Raw genomic sequence first — 16930 nt, forward strand, 5'->3', positions numbered from 1 at the left:
TACACAAGTTTTTAAATCCTTGGGTGGCCTAGACTTTTTATTAAGATGTAACTACAAAATAGAAAAACTTCCTGTTAATTTATCTAGCTTCCATAAACGACTTTTTTTATCCTGGACATTGGTTTAACTTTTCCCCTCATAACTGTTTTATTTGGAATGACCAAAATATTTGCTTCAAGCATAAATCCTTATTTTTTTAAGAACTGGGTGGACAGTGATATTTTATTTGTAAAACAATTGTTTAATGACGATGGTCAACTGTTTCATTATGGTGAATTTCTTTGTAAATATAACTTCCCTGTGGCTCTTAAAGAATTTGCTGTTTTTGATGCTATTCCAGCAGGTTTGAAATTTCTCATATCAACCTCAGGTAGAGCCCATGTCCAATATCCCAGATTTCCAGAGTTATTTATTGGTAATTCAGAATCGTTCCTTAGTATTAAAACCAGAAACAAACATATTAGAGAAATAATCCAAAGGAATACTATTAGCAAACCTGCTTCAATCCTTTTTTGGAACAATCTTTATTCAGATATTGATTGGGAACAAACATGGTTATTGCCAAGAAAGTTTTTTTTTTTTTTTTTTTTTTTTTAATCTCAAAGTACGGGAGGTGTCTCTTAAAACTTTACACAGGTGTTACCCTGTAAATTTAGTACTGACTAAATATATTCCAAATATTGATCCTCTTTGTTCCTTTTGTTACATCGAACAAGAAACATTAACCCACATTTTTTGGGAATGTGCTTTCAGTAAAACATTTTGGTGTAATTTCAATATTTTCTTTAATCGGAAATGTGATATATTTTTTCCTTTGACTGTTAAATATGTTTTCTTTGGTATTTCCAATAATAGAATGTCTAGGAAAGAATACATTATAAACTTTCTTATTCTGTTGGCCAAGTTCCACATACATACATGCAGATTTGCTAAAAACAAAACCAACCTCACTGTTTTTATAGCTTTTTTGTGATGTTTTTTGGACTCTTTAAAAGTGTGCACCAACTCTAAAGCGATGAAACTTTTAGCCTTACGTGATGAATTTGATTTGTAAACTGTTATTTTTTTCTTTTTTCTCATGGAATCCTGTGGATTGTTACCTCAGCACCTCGAGCATACTACTACTGTTGGCAATTGTATATTCTTTATTTGTAAATAAAGTTTATTAAAAAAATTAATAAATAAAAAATAGTTGTGGACTGCAGACATGCTGTCTGCTATCAGAGAGCTGCTCAGTACAGAGGAGAAATTATGAGTTTAATCATAAGCAGAGCCAGGAACACATGCAGAAAGGTTTGGAGTGAAATGATTGGGATTTGGCAGCACTGCTAGCAGCTCGTCTCTCTGGAGAACAGGCAGCACTAAAGAGAGAGACGGTGCTGTGGTCAGCTTTCTGTCAGAGATGTTGATTTGCACAGATGATGTGAAATTTATTTTTCCTTTGAATTAAAAATAAAGTTTATATTGCCTAAATCCAAAAAGTTTCACATTTTTTTTAAGTGCCGGAATGTAGTTATATTTATAAGGGATGCTCCGATCAGGCTTTCTGCTGCCGATTCCAATACTGATCACCAATGAGGCTGATCTCTGCCAATCGCCTGGATTGACTGTTAATTTTTTGCTTCAGGTATAAATGCTACTGTGATCTGGCAATAAATTCAATAGATTTGAATGATGCGCTGTATGTAACAGCAGCAACTCTAGTCGCTCCTCAGCACTATTAACTTTATTTGTCTTATTTAACTTATTTACCTTCATTTAAACTATATATGGAAACAGCGGGTCTGCACACAAGAGTCAGCTCTCTTGTTTATTCAAGAGAAGAGTTGCTGGCCCTCTTGAAGAGCCTGAATGGATGGAAGAAGGCTATCCCAGCGGAGCTAAGGAGGAAGTATTGAGGCTGCAAGGCTGGAGCTAAGCTCGCCAAGAACCGGAGGCGTTTTAGACCATCACTTCCCTCCGTGATCATGGGGAATGTCAACTCACTACACAATAAGATGGATGAGATGTTCGCGTTGGAGAATCAGCAGATTTATCGTGAGTGCAGTCTGTTCATCCTGACAGAGACATGGCTAACTGACAGCATACCGGACGCTACCGTTACTCTGCACAGATTTACAATGGTCAGAGCTGATGGAGATCCGAAGGCATGTGGAAAAAGCAGAGGTGGCAGTTTGATCATCTACGTTAACAACCGTTGGTGTAACCGTGGCCATGTCACAGTCAAGGCAGAGCTGTGTTGCCCTGATCTGGAGCTGTTGGCTGTCAGCCTGTCAGTCTGTCAGTCCTTACTACTTCCCCCGGGAATTCAGTCACGTGATCTCTATCTTTGTTTACATCCCACAGAGGGCAGAGTCTGTCAAAAGATACAAAGTGTCACAGCACAACTTCAGTTGCAACATCCTGAAGCACTCATAATAATATCTGGAGATTTTAATCATGTCACCCTGGATTCCACTCTGACTGCTTTTCACCAGATTGTCAGGACCGACCAGGAAAAACAGGATAATTGATATACTGTACACCAATGTAAAAGATGGCTATAATGCTGTTGCCCTTCCCCCATTAGGCAAGTCAGATGACAACCTGGTATACATACAGCCCCAGTATACCCCCTGGTCCAAAGGCAGGGTGTCTCCTCTTGCTCCATCAGAAGATGGACTCCTGAAGCAGAGGAGGCCCTGAGAGATTGTTTCAACATCACAAATTGGGATGTGCAGCTGGGAGCTCATGATGATCTAGAGGGGATGACTCACTGTCTCAGATTATCTTAATTTCTGTGTAGATAATATATAGCTATATAAGTTCAGTCCATTTACCATTGAACCTCGGATTCAGGAAGAGCAGTGTAGTTTTCGTCCTGGTCGTGGAACACTGGACCAGCTCTACACCCTCAGCAAGGTCCTGGAGGGTGTGTGGCAGTTCGCCCAACTGGTGTACATGTAGACTTGGAGAAGGCGTTCGACCGTGTCCCTTGAGGAGCCCTATGGGGGTTCTCTGAGAGTATGGGGTACCGGGTCCTTTGATACGGGCTGATAGGCTTCTGTATGACCTGGATGCACCACTTCTGGTGTGTCTCTGGACAAAGAACAATTAGCATAAGGGATTGATCCCTCCAGGTAAGGTGGAGGGGATGTCACACTATTGATTTATTTTATATGTGAATATCCATCAGTCATAGCAGTCATGTTAAAGTGATAGAAAACCTAATCCAGTTTCTGTCTCAGTGAGATTCTGACACTGGGAGGACGTCGCTGCTCCGCTTCAATCTGGCAAATCTGAGCGCACAGCTGCATAGTTGACCTGTAACATGAACATAGTCGACTTGTAACACATGAACAAGCATTACAGGGCCAGCCAGATGACAAGAGCAGACATCAGGAAAAACATGTCTCCTGGCAAACGCAACAAAACGAGTGCTTGTCTTGTGCTATTTGTGCTCTATTCTGCTCTTTCTGGCGTTAGCTTTTTTTCTACTTTTTATGACTTCAGCTTTCTCTCAGGTATCCTTAGCATTTTTTAGGTTGGCTGCTGGTGGACCACCCTAGTGTGCCAAACCGCAAGTTTTCTGGGGGGAACCATAATGAAAAAGATAATTTACACAACACTACCCTGAAATTATCAGCAGAGCATTGTTCATTTTATTTTCATGATTAGAGCTGATAAGGTCACTTTAAGATTTGATGACAGAATAAGGAATTGTTCTTAGTAGTAAAGTCTTAACTGCTTCAGAGATGAACACTGTAGATAAAAACTATTTGCTAATACTTACTTTTGGTGGGCGTTTTAAAGTATGCAGAAAAACTGTTTAATTACTCCTAACCTCATGCATTTCTATGCAGATTCATAATAATCTGAAGTAAAACCGAAAGTTTCTTTAGAACAACAAACCAAATGGCACAAACTTCCTGCTTATCAGGAAGTTGCTAGAATGTCTTAGTTCCTCTTTCAGGTTGAGAGGTTGACATTTGATTGTTTCGACTCTCAAATTGTATTTCTTTCTTCAGCTTGAAGACTTGCATCATCTGTCAGAGATGAATGGAGCATCAGCTATCATGGCCCGAGAGGAGCTCAGAGAATCTGCCCTGAGGATCGAGAGCTTAAGTGCTCAACTGACAGGACTACAAAAAGAGGTAGATTTTTTTTCTTTCTTTTTTTCCAATTTAATCCTTTTTCTGTTTTCTTAAGATGTTTAAGGATACATGATTACCTTTTTATCTTAAGCTGATATAACTAATGTTTCTCATTAGACCGTGTAAACATTAGAGATGCAGATCTTTGGCCCAATACTCACACTGCGTATTATGCAGTCCTCCATCAAGTGTGGACTCAGTTCAATTTAATTTGTACCGCACTTTTCATTAGAAAAAATCTCAAAGTGCTACACAGTGCAACCAAAATCATAGATAAAATCAACATCATAAAAGTCATGTGGAGGCAGAATAGGCTTGCTTAAATAAAAAAGTCTTTAAGCCTCTTTTGAAGTGAACCAGTGGTTGCGGAGCTCTCAAACAATCCGGGAGAGATTTCCAGAGATGGGGGGGCAGCCACAGTGAATGCCCGATCTCCCATGGTCCTTTATCTGGAGCGAGGAAGGTGGAGGAAGTTGCTGTCTTGTGATCACAGAGATCTGGTGGATGAATGTGGAATGAGAAGATCCTTCAGATAATCTGGTGAAGTTCCGTTTAAAAAAGTGATCATAAGGGTTTGAGTGCGCAGGTTATAATCGTGAAAAAGTATTTAAATGTACAATATATGTATTTTTTCTTGACAAAGTCACTGCTTAGCTGTTCAAATGTGTTTCATCACTTGATAAAAACAGCAAAATTTGATATATTCACAAATGTTAGTGAAGCAAAAATTATTTCAATACTTTCCATTTGAAAACACTTTTTTTACGACAGCTTTTTCAGTGAGCGTTGCCTCTATACCGGCCCTGTTACAGGCATTTATCAGGCTAATGTTTCAGACTGTTATTTACACAAAGGAAACCTGAACCTTCTCCCTGATTCATGAGAACATATTCTGATGCGAGCACGTCACCTGTCTGACAAGATGTTCTGAGCTTGCCTGATGGTAGTCTGCTCAAACAGATGTTGTGGAGAGGACAAGGGCCGTAGTGTTAATGATCTGACTTGCTATCTTCACCAGACTTTGAATTTGGGCTTTAAATTTAATAGTGAGATTTCCAAACCATTCAGTATTGTTAGTTCATCATGTTGGCCTAAATGTGTTGTAATTTTCCTATTACCTAAAAAATTGCTGTTTGTGATGCGCCAAAATTCATAACTACTTCAAAAATGTACGTCTTTTGTTACATTTTTCACCCATGAAGGTCGCCATTTTTTAACCGATGGGTTCATGACATGTTTTGGTCCATTCTGCACTGGAGTCTACAGAGTAAACACAGGAAGGCTCATTTTACCGGATTAGTTGTTTATCATATTACATTTGACTGGTGTAATTTTAGATAACCGCCACACTGTGTCGCTATCGACTGTGATTAAAAAATAAAATAAATAATGCAAATCTGGATAATTTCCTACATGAAAGAAAGGAGAGCGCAGTGTGAGAGCCAGAGTGGAACACAGCGAAGGACCTAATCTGGACCCTCGACATTTCTCCACAACACTTTGAGTCATTTATACCAGCAGAATTAATGAAGGCTCTAACAGGTGATTGTTACCTTAACGAGCTCAAAATAAATGCAGTGTTTCTGCTGAGAGAGGCAGAGCTGGATGCTCTTTGAGATGCTAACAGGAGCTATGCTGCCTGCGGTACTGAAACCACCGATCCGACCGGACCCATGGAGGTCTGGTGTCGCTGTTACCATTGCACCGGACTCTAAACAGCAAAGATGTTGCCAAACCGGACACAGCTCTACAGATGCTGGGAGAAACGTCAAAGACGAGCAGCGCTAATGGAGCTATCACTACTGGAAATGGTAATGGAGCTAGAACACCAGTACTGTGAAACCACTACCAACATCGAACAAAGTTTGGACCCTAAACAGTTGTTGCCTAACTGGACACAGAGCTATAGAAATACTTACAGGATCACACAGTCCACCAGAGATATGCATCATTCATTGTTTCATTTACGAAGCTAAAGGCAGCAGCAGCAGCTCCTACGGCCATCTTTGTCCTCTTCCTCTGTTTGGTCCTCCTCATCATCATCACCTCTTGTTATTTCTACGTTCTGATTGGTTTCAGTGCGCTCTGGTTCAAATTAGAAAGGCTTAATAACATTACTCATCACTGTTTTGGCTGGAGGTCCAGGCAGTTGGACAATTACATGTCATTTACCCAGAATGCACTGCAGCGTGAACAACATGGCGATATTCCTGTGAAAATATTTTATAAAAATTTATAAAAACTAAATAACCTACAGTATTACTGTGTTGTTTTTAAATATTTCTCAAATAAGGTTTAATTTTATAACTAATCATGGTTTCCTTTAAGGAGCTGGCAAGTTTACTTTGTAAAAGTTTAAAGAACAATTTTCATTAGCTAGATTTTGTTACCATAGATGGAGCCACAACAGGGTGCGCGAAGTGTCACAATGAAGAATCCGGATTCTCACAGGTGTTTTGTTGTTAGTGGGAGGAGGAGTTTCACAGTCCTTGGCGCTAGAGATGGATTCTATGAGACCAGAATCCAGAAGGAGCCACGGTCCAATTTGCTCCACTTCAGCTTTAAAATGTGGAAACTTCTAGAAGCTGGGATTCCAGATGGAAGGTAAAACGACATAATTTTCAGAGGGATCCAGAGAAAATGGGTCCAAAATCTACATGTGCCCCTCTCTGGGATCCTCTGGAAGATTTTCATCAAATTTCTCGGCCAGCTTTGACAGATACTGAGAGACCATTTTAATTCATTATTAGCTGAGGAGAGACTTCTAAAAGGTCGGACAAAAGTGGAAACGTGTCCATCCTTTTTTCTCAGGTCCTTTTTGTCCACAAAGCAAGTTTCTTCTTGGAATGGTTCTTCCTTCCTCTGTTTGGTCTTCGTCATCTTCATTACCTCTGTGATTTCTACATTCCCATCGATTTCAACGCGCTCCAGTTCAATTTGAAAAGATTTAAAGATGTTACTCATTGCTGTTTTGGCTAGACGGAGCTCGTGCAGTTGAACCCAGTAGACGTCATTTACCCAGAATGCATTGCAGCGTGAACAACATGGCAACATATTAAAATTGATCAAAATGAAACAGCCTACAGTACTATTACTGTTTTGTTTTGACATCTAAAATATTTATCAGTCTGTACAATTAATAGATTCCTTTAAAGGTAACTCCTTCTGCTATGATTCAGCTAATTAATGGTATGATTACACATTCAACTGTTACTTAAAAATAACCATCTCTATTTATGAATGGCTATGGACAAAAATTTAATAAATTCATAAGGAACACTGTCAATTTTCTTCCCACCTACTCTAAGAAAACATTTGTTTAAAATCACAATATAAAAATAAGAACCAAATATCTTTTTTGCACATTCACTAAAAATTAAAGAAATTCAAAATGATGTATGAAGTTTTCCCTGTTATGACTTTCTGCAAAATAAATTCAATTAAAATATCAATCCTTTGTGTTTTGTGACACCAAGATATTGAGACGATGAACCTTTTTTCAATTGTGTTTACAGTAATGTTAGAAATATTTTTCAAAACCTGATCTTGTACAAGAAATCTATTCCGCTTTTAAGTTTTGATATAATGGAACAGGCAAAGAGAAATTTATATTAATGATTTAATTATCTTGCTAAATTTATATTTGCAAATTCTGCTTTTTAAAATTCACCTCCTCTTTAAAAATTCTTAAGTGAAATAATTTTAAGAAAGTGCTTAGACATTGCAAGAATACAAAAAGCCTAATCTTTATACTAGCAGTCTAATTTAAGATTTGAAATTCATCTTGCATTTGTAATATTTTATTTTACTTTCCTCAGTTTGACTATTTTTTTTTCTGCTCAGTTTATTATATCAAACATTTTTGTTACTCTTGTGTGCTTTATACTATTTCCTTTGCATTTTCAATAAAGACATAAACATTTTCAGAATTACGTCTTTAATTCAAAATGTCATATGCAGGAATGAATTGTGGGTCTGCTGGTTTGCTGAAGTCTTAGGCTTAGCAGATGTACGGAAATGGGACCCAAAAGGGGCAGGACGAATCCTGGATGCGGAGAATTGGGAGACATTACGCACTCAAACCCTTCAACATGATATTGGGACCGGACCTTTCAGTGTCTACAGATTCGGTTCAGATGCTTAGGGTAATGATTTGATCCAGAAAAAGAATTTGATTGGAAACCAATTTTTCTATTCAAATGGTCTAGAGCAGTGGTCCCCAAACTACGGCCCGCGGGCTGGATCCGGCCCGCCTCCACATTTGGTCCGGCCCCCTGAACAATACCAGAGAGCATTTAGATTTTATTTCATATACCGTATTTTCCGCACTATAAGCCGCTTATATGTGGATTTTTCTTCGACCACCAGGGGGCTCTTTAGCACGAAGTGAATCAAATGGAAGTAAAAATTGGAAATAAAAGAAAAAAGCGCCCATTAAAACAGAATTAGGTTTTAATAGGGAATTGAAATTTGAGAATGTTGTTGATCAGTTAAATAGTACTGAGGGGAAAAAGATTATTATTTTTTTTAAAATAATACTGGGATCATTATGAGAATTTGAGGTATAGATATTAGGATCCAGTAGATGGCAGTAGTGCAACAATAATGGATGCAAGCTGCTGTTGAAATCTAAAGAAGAAGAAGAAGGAAGAAGGAAGAAGGAAGAGCTCATTTTCATTTAGCACATGCTAGTAGCAGACACGAAGGATCAGCACTTTTACTGTCACAGTTACCATTCGGATACTTCTGTAATCAGTTCTGTTAAATCTAATCTTGGCAACTTTTTCTTTTTCAACCCTAATAAATGTGATATTCAATTGACTTGTTATGACTCAAATTTTGGGTGTCTAATAAAATTTTATTGATTTTCTGAATATTATCACACATAAAGCACAAACAAAAACAAAAAGGGCCCATGCACAAAAAAGTTTCACGCTTGGAGAAGAGATATTCACAAAGACATACATGAATAAGACTAGAATTAGGCTTGTTTAAAAGCACAAAAACAAATGATAAACATACTATAAGTATAAATTGTTTGAGAACCTATATAGCACCTGTTAGACTCCATTATATGTCCAGATACTTGCATATGACTCTTATTTGAAAAAGGAACTCTTCTCCATTGTCTACGGCATGGGTCCCCAAACTACGGCCCGCGGGCCGGATCCGGCCCGCCTCCACATTTGGTCCAGCCCCCTGAACAATACCAGAGAGCATTCAGATTTTTTTTCATTTATTGTATTTTCTGGTTTATATGTGGATTTTTCTTCAACCACCAGAGGGCTCTTTAGCAGGAAGTGTGTCCTGTAAACTGTGGGGTGCATTGCTGCCATCTGTTGGACTTTTAGGGAACTGCTTGACTTTTATGTTATTTAATCAGTACGGTTGTTTGCTAGCGGTAGAGCAGATGAACACACGTGTCTGTTATGAACGCTGCATCTTCGAAGCAATGCCTGTAAGTAGCAGCTTATACTTCAAAACGAGCCTTTATGTCAGGGGTGTCAAACTCAATTTCACCGAGGGCCACTTCAGCATATTGGCCACACTCAACGGGCCACATTGACGGTACAAATCAGGAGTGCATCCCTGCTAAAACACACCCCGGACAAAAGGTTGACTTCCCTCATTCGGTTCTGTAGAGGCTTATAATGAGTCAATGGTCCAGGTGTGTTAGAGAAGGAATGCATCTAAAGTTGCAGATGGTAACTCTGGAAAATTAGACTTGGGCACCCCTAGCATTAATGTATAAAAATACAATGTTAAAAATAATTTAAACACCTCATATAGTTAAATAACTGATTTAATGTATTGAAGTTTTAAATATTACATTTGAGTTTCCATGGATGTAATGGAAAAAATTACAATATTTTTAAACTGAGCAGTTTAACATCTGTCCATTTCGGAGAAGCGAAACCACGCAAATAAATAAATAAATAAAATCCTGGTAAAAGCGCACACCGGACCGCGCAGGGTAAAACACTCAGAGTTCAGTTGATCTGTTTGGATCAGACAGATCCAACTGACTGATGAATTAGCGCAGATTTTTCTGCAGATGGGAACCAGGAGGAAGTGCGTTCAGACCCCAGCGGGTGAAGTGATGCTAATTTAAGTAAATTCGCTGAATTTAATTTATTAAAAGTTACTGGGGCCTCAGTCAGTGGTTTTTGTCACTATGAGAAAAATGTAGATGCATTTATCGGTTTAATTTGTGGATTCACGGTGAATATTAACTAAACCGCATAAAATGCGACTAAATAGCCGATGTTAATATGATTGCAATTTCACGGATAAAAATAGTATATGACCGATTTTTTATGTTGTCGGTCAAGATAACGGATAACAAAAAAAGTCTAGCGCGACCTGCTGCCCTGACACCAACTCACACATATCTTCATTCACAGTCTTACTTGTAAATCGATTTTTCTTTTCTTGGACGTTTTGATGTTAGCTTGTCGATGTCTCAGTTTTATTCGCTGGGAAAATCAATAAGCAGCTTGAGGTGACTCTGCTGCTCTCTAGTGGCGAGAAGCCGTAATGTTGGCTGGTAACAATCGGAATGCATTGTGGGATATGTAGTTTGTAGTCAATTCGTGCTCAAAACCTATTTTAAGTCAATCATCGGCCTATAAAATGCTGAGGCGGGCCACATAAAATGACATGGCGGGCCACATGTGGCCCGCGGGCCTTGAGTTTGACACATGTGCTTTATGTTAACATATGAGAAATTAATATGCTAATGAAATATATACTAGTCAGTCCCAGTGACCGTTTCACTCATGGGTTTTGCCCATGTGTCAATCGAGAAACGCACCTCTTCCTCTCCCCCCACCAGAGAAGGGAAAAGTTATGTGGCCCTCAGGAAAAAGTTTGGGCCACAAGATTGTGGCAGTGCTGGATGCAATGGACTGTCAGCACCTTCGGGACCTGTTCCTTAAGAAGAGCAGTGAAGCCGCCTTTCCTGCCAACCATCGAGGGAGCACGGTCAATGGTGCATGCCAGGATATTTGTTATTGGGATGGACTTTTCCTGTAAATAGCCATGAACAGCATTGAAAATGGTCTGGCCCTTTGTGTCTGTTTTTAGACATTTTGAAAATAAAAATTCTTCAGCCATGTCCTCACTGCTGGGAGCCTTAAAGCGGACGTAAGCCATCAACAGAGCGTTGATGTCGGGAGTGGTCGTCTCATCCAGCTGAAGGGTAAACGGAGAATTCCTTAAGATGGCACACAGCTGCTCCTCTTTATTTCCCATTTCATTAATTCTGTGTGCCACAGTGTCATTGCTGAGTGATATGGATTTTTGCACCTGCAAAATGGTAAATGGTAAACACAGTGGAAGTTGTGTTTGTTGGAAAAGTATAAACCCATAATCAAGGTATTCAATCGAGTACTGACAGCATTTCGTCTTGTTCTGTGCCGTTTTCGAATACGCTTCGTGCTAGCCTCGCAAAAACAACTGAAAATGCCGCGCAAAAGTAGGACAAATGTAGCACTTTTGCGTGGGCCACATATAGTTACTTGTATGGCAGACTTAACAGGCTTTTTGTTCATGAAGTTTGCTTTGACATTGCTTTGTGCTGTTTTAGATTAAATAAACTTCTTACGTGTTCTATGATTTCTGCTTTCGCATTATATTTTTTCATAGATGTATCAAAGATTGTAACTGACGTTGAGACTTTAAGGTCCACAGCAATACAAATTCATTGAGCTACAAAAAAAAGTTGCAGTGACCAGCTAATATGGGGCCAGCGTTGCACCGACAAGTGGGGGGGGATTACTGTCAATGTCTTATTTATATGTTTATGTGTTTAGTTTAACTGCACATTTTAGACTGGTGAAATGCAATTTCAAACTTCTGTGTTAACCCTGTTACATAGATCTTTGACAATAAAGTACACTTGACTTGAATATTGCCGCCAGAATAATAATGAACAGAATAATAATGAAAATATTTATTCTTCCCTATTTTTGAATTTAAATCTGTTTTTGTATGTATTGCATTTCCTGACAATAACGTAAGGCAATAACTGGTTAAAAGCATATTTTTTGTGTAAATTTAAGTGAATTGATCAAAAGATAATTACATTTTACATATATTTTTGTTGACTAATTTGACTGTAATCAAATCTGTTAATCAAAGATTTATTATAATTAGTGGACTAAAAGTAGACAACAATTCTGACTTGTGACTAAAACTAAATGATTGTAATTTAATTTCATTCATAAACCATAAGTTTTTTTTAAAACAGACTAAAACTGTCATTTAGTTTTATGACAAAACTAAATGACATTTTAGTAAAAAGACTGAAACTGACTAAATATTTGCTGTCAAAATCAACACTGATTTGTACAAGAAACATTGGATCCTATGTGAGGATAAGGACAGTTGTCCTATCAACTGTCTTTGGATAGGACAGGAAACTTCCTGTGCTTGGATAAAAAGTGTTTGCCCTGGTCTAATACTGGTAATCTACCCCTTTAGACGCGTGGCTCGAGGGATCGTATAGCAGAACTTGAGGCAGCTTTAGCACAAGAGAGAGACACAAGCCGTAAACTACTGGGAGACAAAGACCGTGAAATGGCAGAAATCCAAGCCAAAATGCAGCAGCAGCTGAATGACTATGAACAACTGCTGGATGTGAAACTGGCCCTGGACATGGAGATCAATGCCTACCGGAAGCTTCTGGAGGGAGAGGAGGAAAGGTGGTAAACTATAAAGTTATGATGGCTTTGTGAGGTTCCCTTTTTTCACACGGACACATCTACATCTAAATGGTGTTTCTCTATCCCCCAGGCTGAAGCTGTCTCCCAGTCCCTCATCCCATGTCACAGTGTCTCGAGCATCATCCAGCAGTCGCAGTGTGCGGACAACTCAAGGAAAGAGGAAGCGCATTGATGTGGAGGAACAGGAAGCCAGCAGTTCGGTCTCCATTGCTCACTCTGCTTCTGCTACAGGACCCATTTGCATCGATGAGATTGACACTGACGGCAAGTTTGTGTGCCTCCTCAACAGTGGAGATGAGGTGAGCTCCAGAGACCTTTAATGATTCTTTGATTCTTCTTTTACTGAACAGCTATACATGGAAGAACCTGGTCCTTCAGTCGGTGGGTAGCTGGTTTGTTTCCCGCCATGCCCACCTCCACTGTCATGATTTTTGGACAAAACACTTCACCCACCTTGCTTTCTGGTGGTTGTCAGAAGGTCCAACAAGTGGCACTGCTGCATGGCAGCAGCTTCTCAGATTGCCCCAGAGAAGCTGTGACTAGTATCCAGTGGCTTGCTACCATTGGTGTGTGAATGGCTGAATGTAGTGTGAAGTGGTTTTGGTCCTCTGGACTAAATAAAGCGGTATACAAGTACAGGCCATTTACCATTTTATATACTGTCATAGTGCCAATGACGGTATGTTTATTACTGTCATTGGCATTTTTTTTTTTTTGTCGAGACTTGGCAGGATAATCTTGGCAAAACACATTCTTGTTGCCAGTGACTCTTTACCAGTGTTCTAAAAGGTTCCCATTCTTCATCTGAAGCTGAACAGTTGACATGTGGTCATGTGATTACAAAACATCTCTGCACACACCCTTAACACACAGTGCAGACCACCTGAGGACACCCTTCCTGCTTTAGCATTCATCATGCGTTCCTCTCTGTTCCTTCATTCTCAATTTTGCTTTAAAGGAAAACTGGAAAATGTTTATAAACTAACATGACATAACATTTACAGAAATCGAACCAGGCCAGTTGAATAATTCTGGTTTAATTTGACAATCTCTGTAGGTATTTTGTCTTCACAAAATACTTCACCCACCCATTGCAATGTATGCAATCCCTCACAGCATCTGATAAACGCTTAAAAGTATTCAATTTGCAGATGCAGGTAATGAAAGTTGACTAGTTGAAACGAAATATCAACATTGCTGCCTAAGCACATTCCGGCATAAAACAGGGCAATAAACTTCTGATCAAATCAGTCAACACATTGCACAAAGCTCTACATTCTACCTATGTCCAGTGTCGAGAAGGGGAGGAAGAAGCCTCCCTACGCAATTAATTAAATGATGGCCAGTTTTGACACTTTAGATGAAGTATGAGGGAGCCTTAAGACCAATAGACACAGCATCCATTATAGCATTCCAGCCGACAGAAAACGGGGTTGGATGATGCACTGTTATGGACCAAGCAGTAAAAGGAGAGTCAGGCACAGGTTTAAATTCAAAAGCAATTGTTTATTTAACTCAATAAGAAACTTGGGTAAATAATAAAAAGTGACAAAGTTGGGCTCATAAGAGGTCAAAATAACAGTATTCAAATCAGACTAACTCAAACAAACAGACCTACCTAAATGAGACAAAAGGGCAACCAAAGCAGTCTCTGTAGGGGGGAATTTTTCTGCCATAATCTAAGAGCACATATGTTCAGTCTGAAAGCAGGACTTCAAGTCTTTTATTCTCAAAATGTGTAGTACTTTTGGTTACATTTTTATTTTGAAAGCAAGACTTAATGTCTTTCTTCTCAAAACTTGTAATGATTGTAGTCAAAACTTCTTGCACTCACTCTCTGCTTGGACAAAACATGGAACTGCCTTTTGGCACAGTCGCCTGGCAACCTCTCAGCCAATAGAATGAAAGTGTTGTACTAGGTGCCTTTGTTTACTTCTAGCTGGTGTGCCTGTGTGGCTATCGATTGTATCGACTGCACCACCCACTGGATGTAGAGAGAAACGACGTCGGCTTCCTGCTTTGTAGTACACCAAACATCCGCCAGCAGAGTGTGCTACTGATCACTAACAGCTACTGATATTAGGCAGGATTTTGTTCACCCATGTCGTGACAGCATAGTCACGACATGATATCTCTCTCTCTCTCTATCTATATGTGTATGTGTGTGTATATATGTATACAGTGATCCCTCGCTATAACGCAGTTCACCTTTTGCGGTCTCGCTGCTTTACAGATTTTTTTGTGCAGTTCTTTTCACAGTGCATTGTGTTCTGCGTCCTGATTGGCTAAACAGTCTCCGAGCTCCTTCTCTACCTGTGTGCCATTAACGTTACGGTATTTAAATATAAGTAATACAGATTGGCCATTCAGGAGATAAAAGCTGAAAACTTTGAATGCCTGCTGGAAAAAACTGTGGCCAGAAGCAACAAAACCCAACCGGAGGCTCGACGAGATCCATCGCTCTGCCATAGCTACAGCTGTGAATGTCGCAAAGCAGATTGGAGGAGACGCTTTAATGACACGACTCCGGATCATATTAAGGCCTGATTGATGAACACACACATCCGCTGACCTGAAAACAGGTTTTGTTCTTTGGTTTTAATGTAGAGTATTTAATTATGCTGTATGATAATTGTAAAAACTAAAGTAACTACTAAGTAGATTTCACTTATCGCAGGTTATTTTCGGAACGCAACCCCTGCAAAAAACGAGGGATCACTATATATGTGTCTATATGTATGTATGTAATGTGTATGTATGTGTGTATATACACGCGCACACACACACACACACACACACACACACACACACACACACACACACACACACACACATATATATATATATATATATATATATATATATATATATATATATATATATACATACACACACACACACACATATTATATATATAATATTACTAATTATATGTTACCGGAAAACATCGCCAATGAAACACTATTTAAACCCACAACTAGTCTTAAAAACTAGTTGTGGGATAGTTGGCTGAGGCCTCGCAGCCCGACAGGCGCCGCCCTTGCAGGAGGAAATAGGAAAAATGAGAAGAAAAAAAAATCAGGTAAGGAGAGGAAAAAACACCCCGTCTCACTCTGCTCTTTGCAGGGCAGAGCTTGAGATGAAGAAAAAAAAAACCTCGGCACATAAGCACATATAAACACATATAGACAAATCAGCAGAACAGCCTTCTTTAGACAACCAGGGGAGGATAGCTGGCCAGCCAAGGCCAGCCTGGGGAGCCAGATTCTGATAGCAATAATTTGATTTGGTCAGGCTGACATCAATTTAATACCTTCCTTGAAAGTCTCGCTGGAGCTTCTCGGTGGCAAATCCAAACAGTCGAATTTAGGGTCTTCCGCCTAATCCGAGCGAACAACGTTCTCCAAGGTCACACCATATCCATTCTGAGTCAGAGATCCGCTGCCCGGCTATGGTCCTGTTCAAGGATCGCACCCAGCTTCCGTATCGTCTGAATGTTGATCGCTCTGCAGATCCCATCAATCGTACCCAGCAGCCTCGAAGTTGCCAAAACTGCCGCCGGTATCTTCCAAAATTTCCGACAAGCCAGGTATCTGCCAACTCCAATAAGCAGAAAACGTGTTATCATGAATCCAATCATGTACACATCTTCAACAACCTCGACTGACAGTATCATCAGGCACACGGTCTTCCACTTCCATGTAGAATCCATCGTATATCCAGCAAAGAATGTCTCATCGGGACACGAGGGTTCCCCTTTACCTGGTTTCCCAGTGGAAAAAATTGCATCAATTTCATTGAGAGACCAGCTGACCAGATCCATAATTTGCAACTTTGGAAGTTATTCAAAAGAAAGACTGAAAACACAGGACAGACACTGAGCAGGGAATATAGGGAGGACAGGGAGACAGAGAATGCGTCCTGCTCCTTCGAAGGACAGAGCAGAAAGACAAAATCTTACATTTATATGTAAGATTTTAAGGAGCTGGCAAGTTTACTTTGTAAAAGTAAGTATAAGTATATATAGTTTAAGTATATTTGTATATGTCATGTCATGACTATGTTGTCTTT

The 16930-nt window shown here is 39.4% G+C and overlaps 1 protein-coding gene across 1 annotated transcript in view; it reads left to right on the plus strand.

Annotated features, from left to right (window-relative positions):
• The window catches only part of lmnb1 (lamin B1), a 38876-nt gene that overhangs the window by 14160 nt on the left and 7786 nt on the right, over positions 1 to 16930 (plus strand). Inside the window, exons 5-7 of the mRNA XM_088011313.1 lie at positions 4008 to 4133; positions 12618 to 12838; positions 12930 to 13158. Coding sequence (XP_087867439.1) covers positions 4008 to 4133; positions 12618 to 12838; positions 12930 to 13158 — 576 coding nt within the window. The remainder of the gene's footprint in view (positions 1 to 4007; positions 4134 to 12617; positions 12839 to 12929; positions 13159 to 16930) is intronic.

This window comes from Poecilia mexicana, unplaced genomic scaffold (genome assembly GCF_051168715.1).
Source record: "Poecilia mexicana isolate PSO_F unplaced genomic scaffold, ASM5116871v1 scaffold_12, whole genome shotgun sequence".
In the NCBI taxonomy this organism is placed as follows: Eukaryota; Metazoa; Chordata; class Actinopteri; order Cyprinodontiformes; family Poeciliidae; genus Poecilia; species Poecilia mexicana.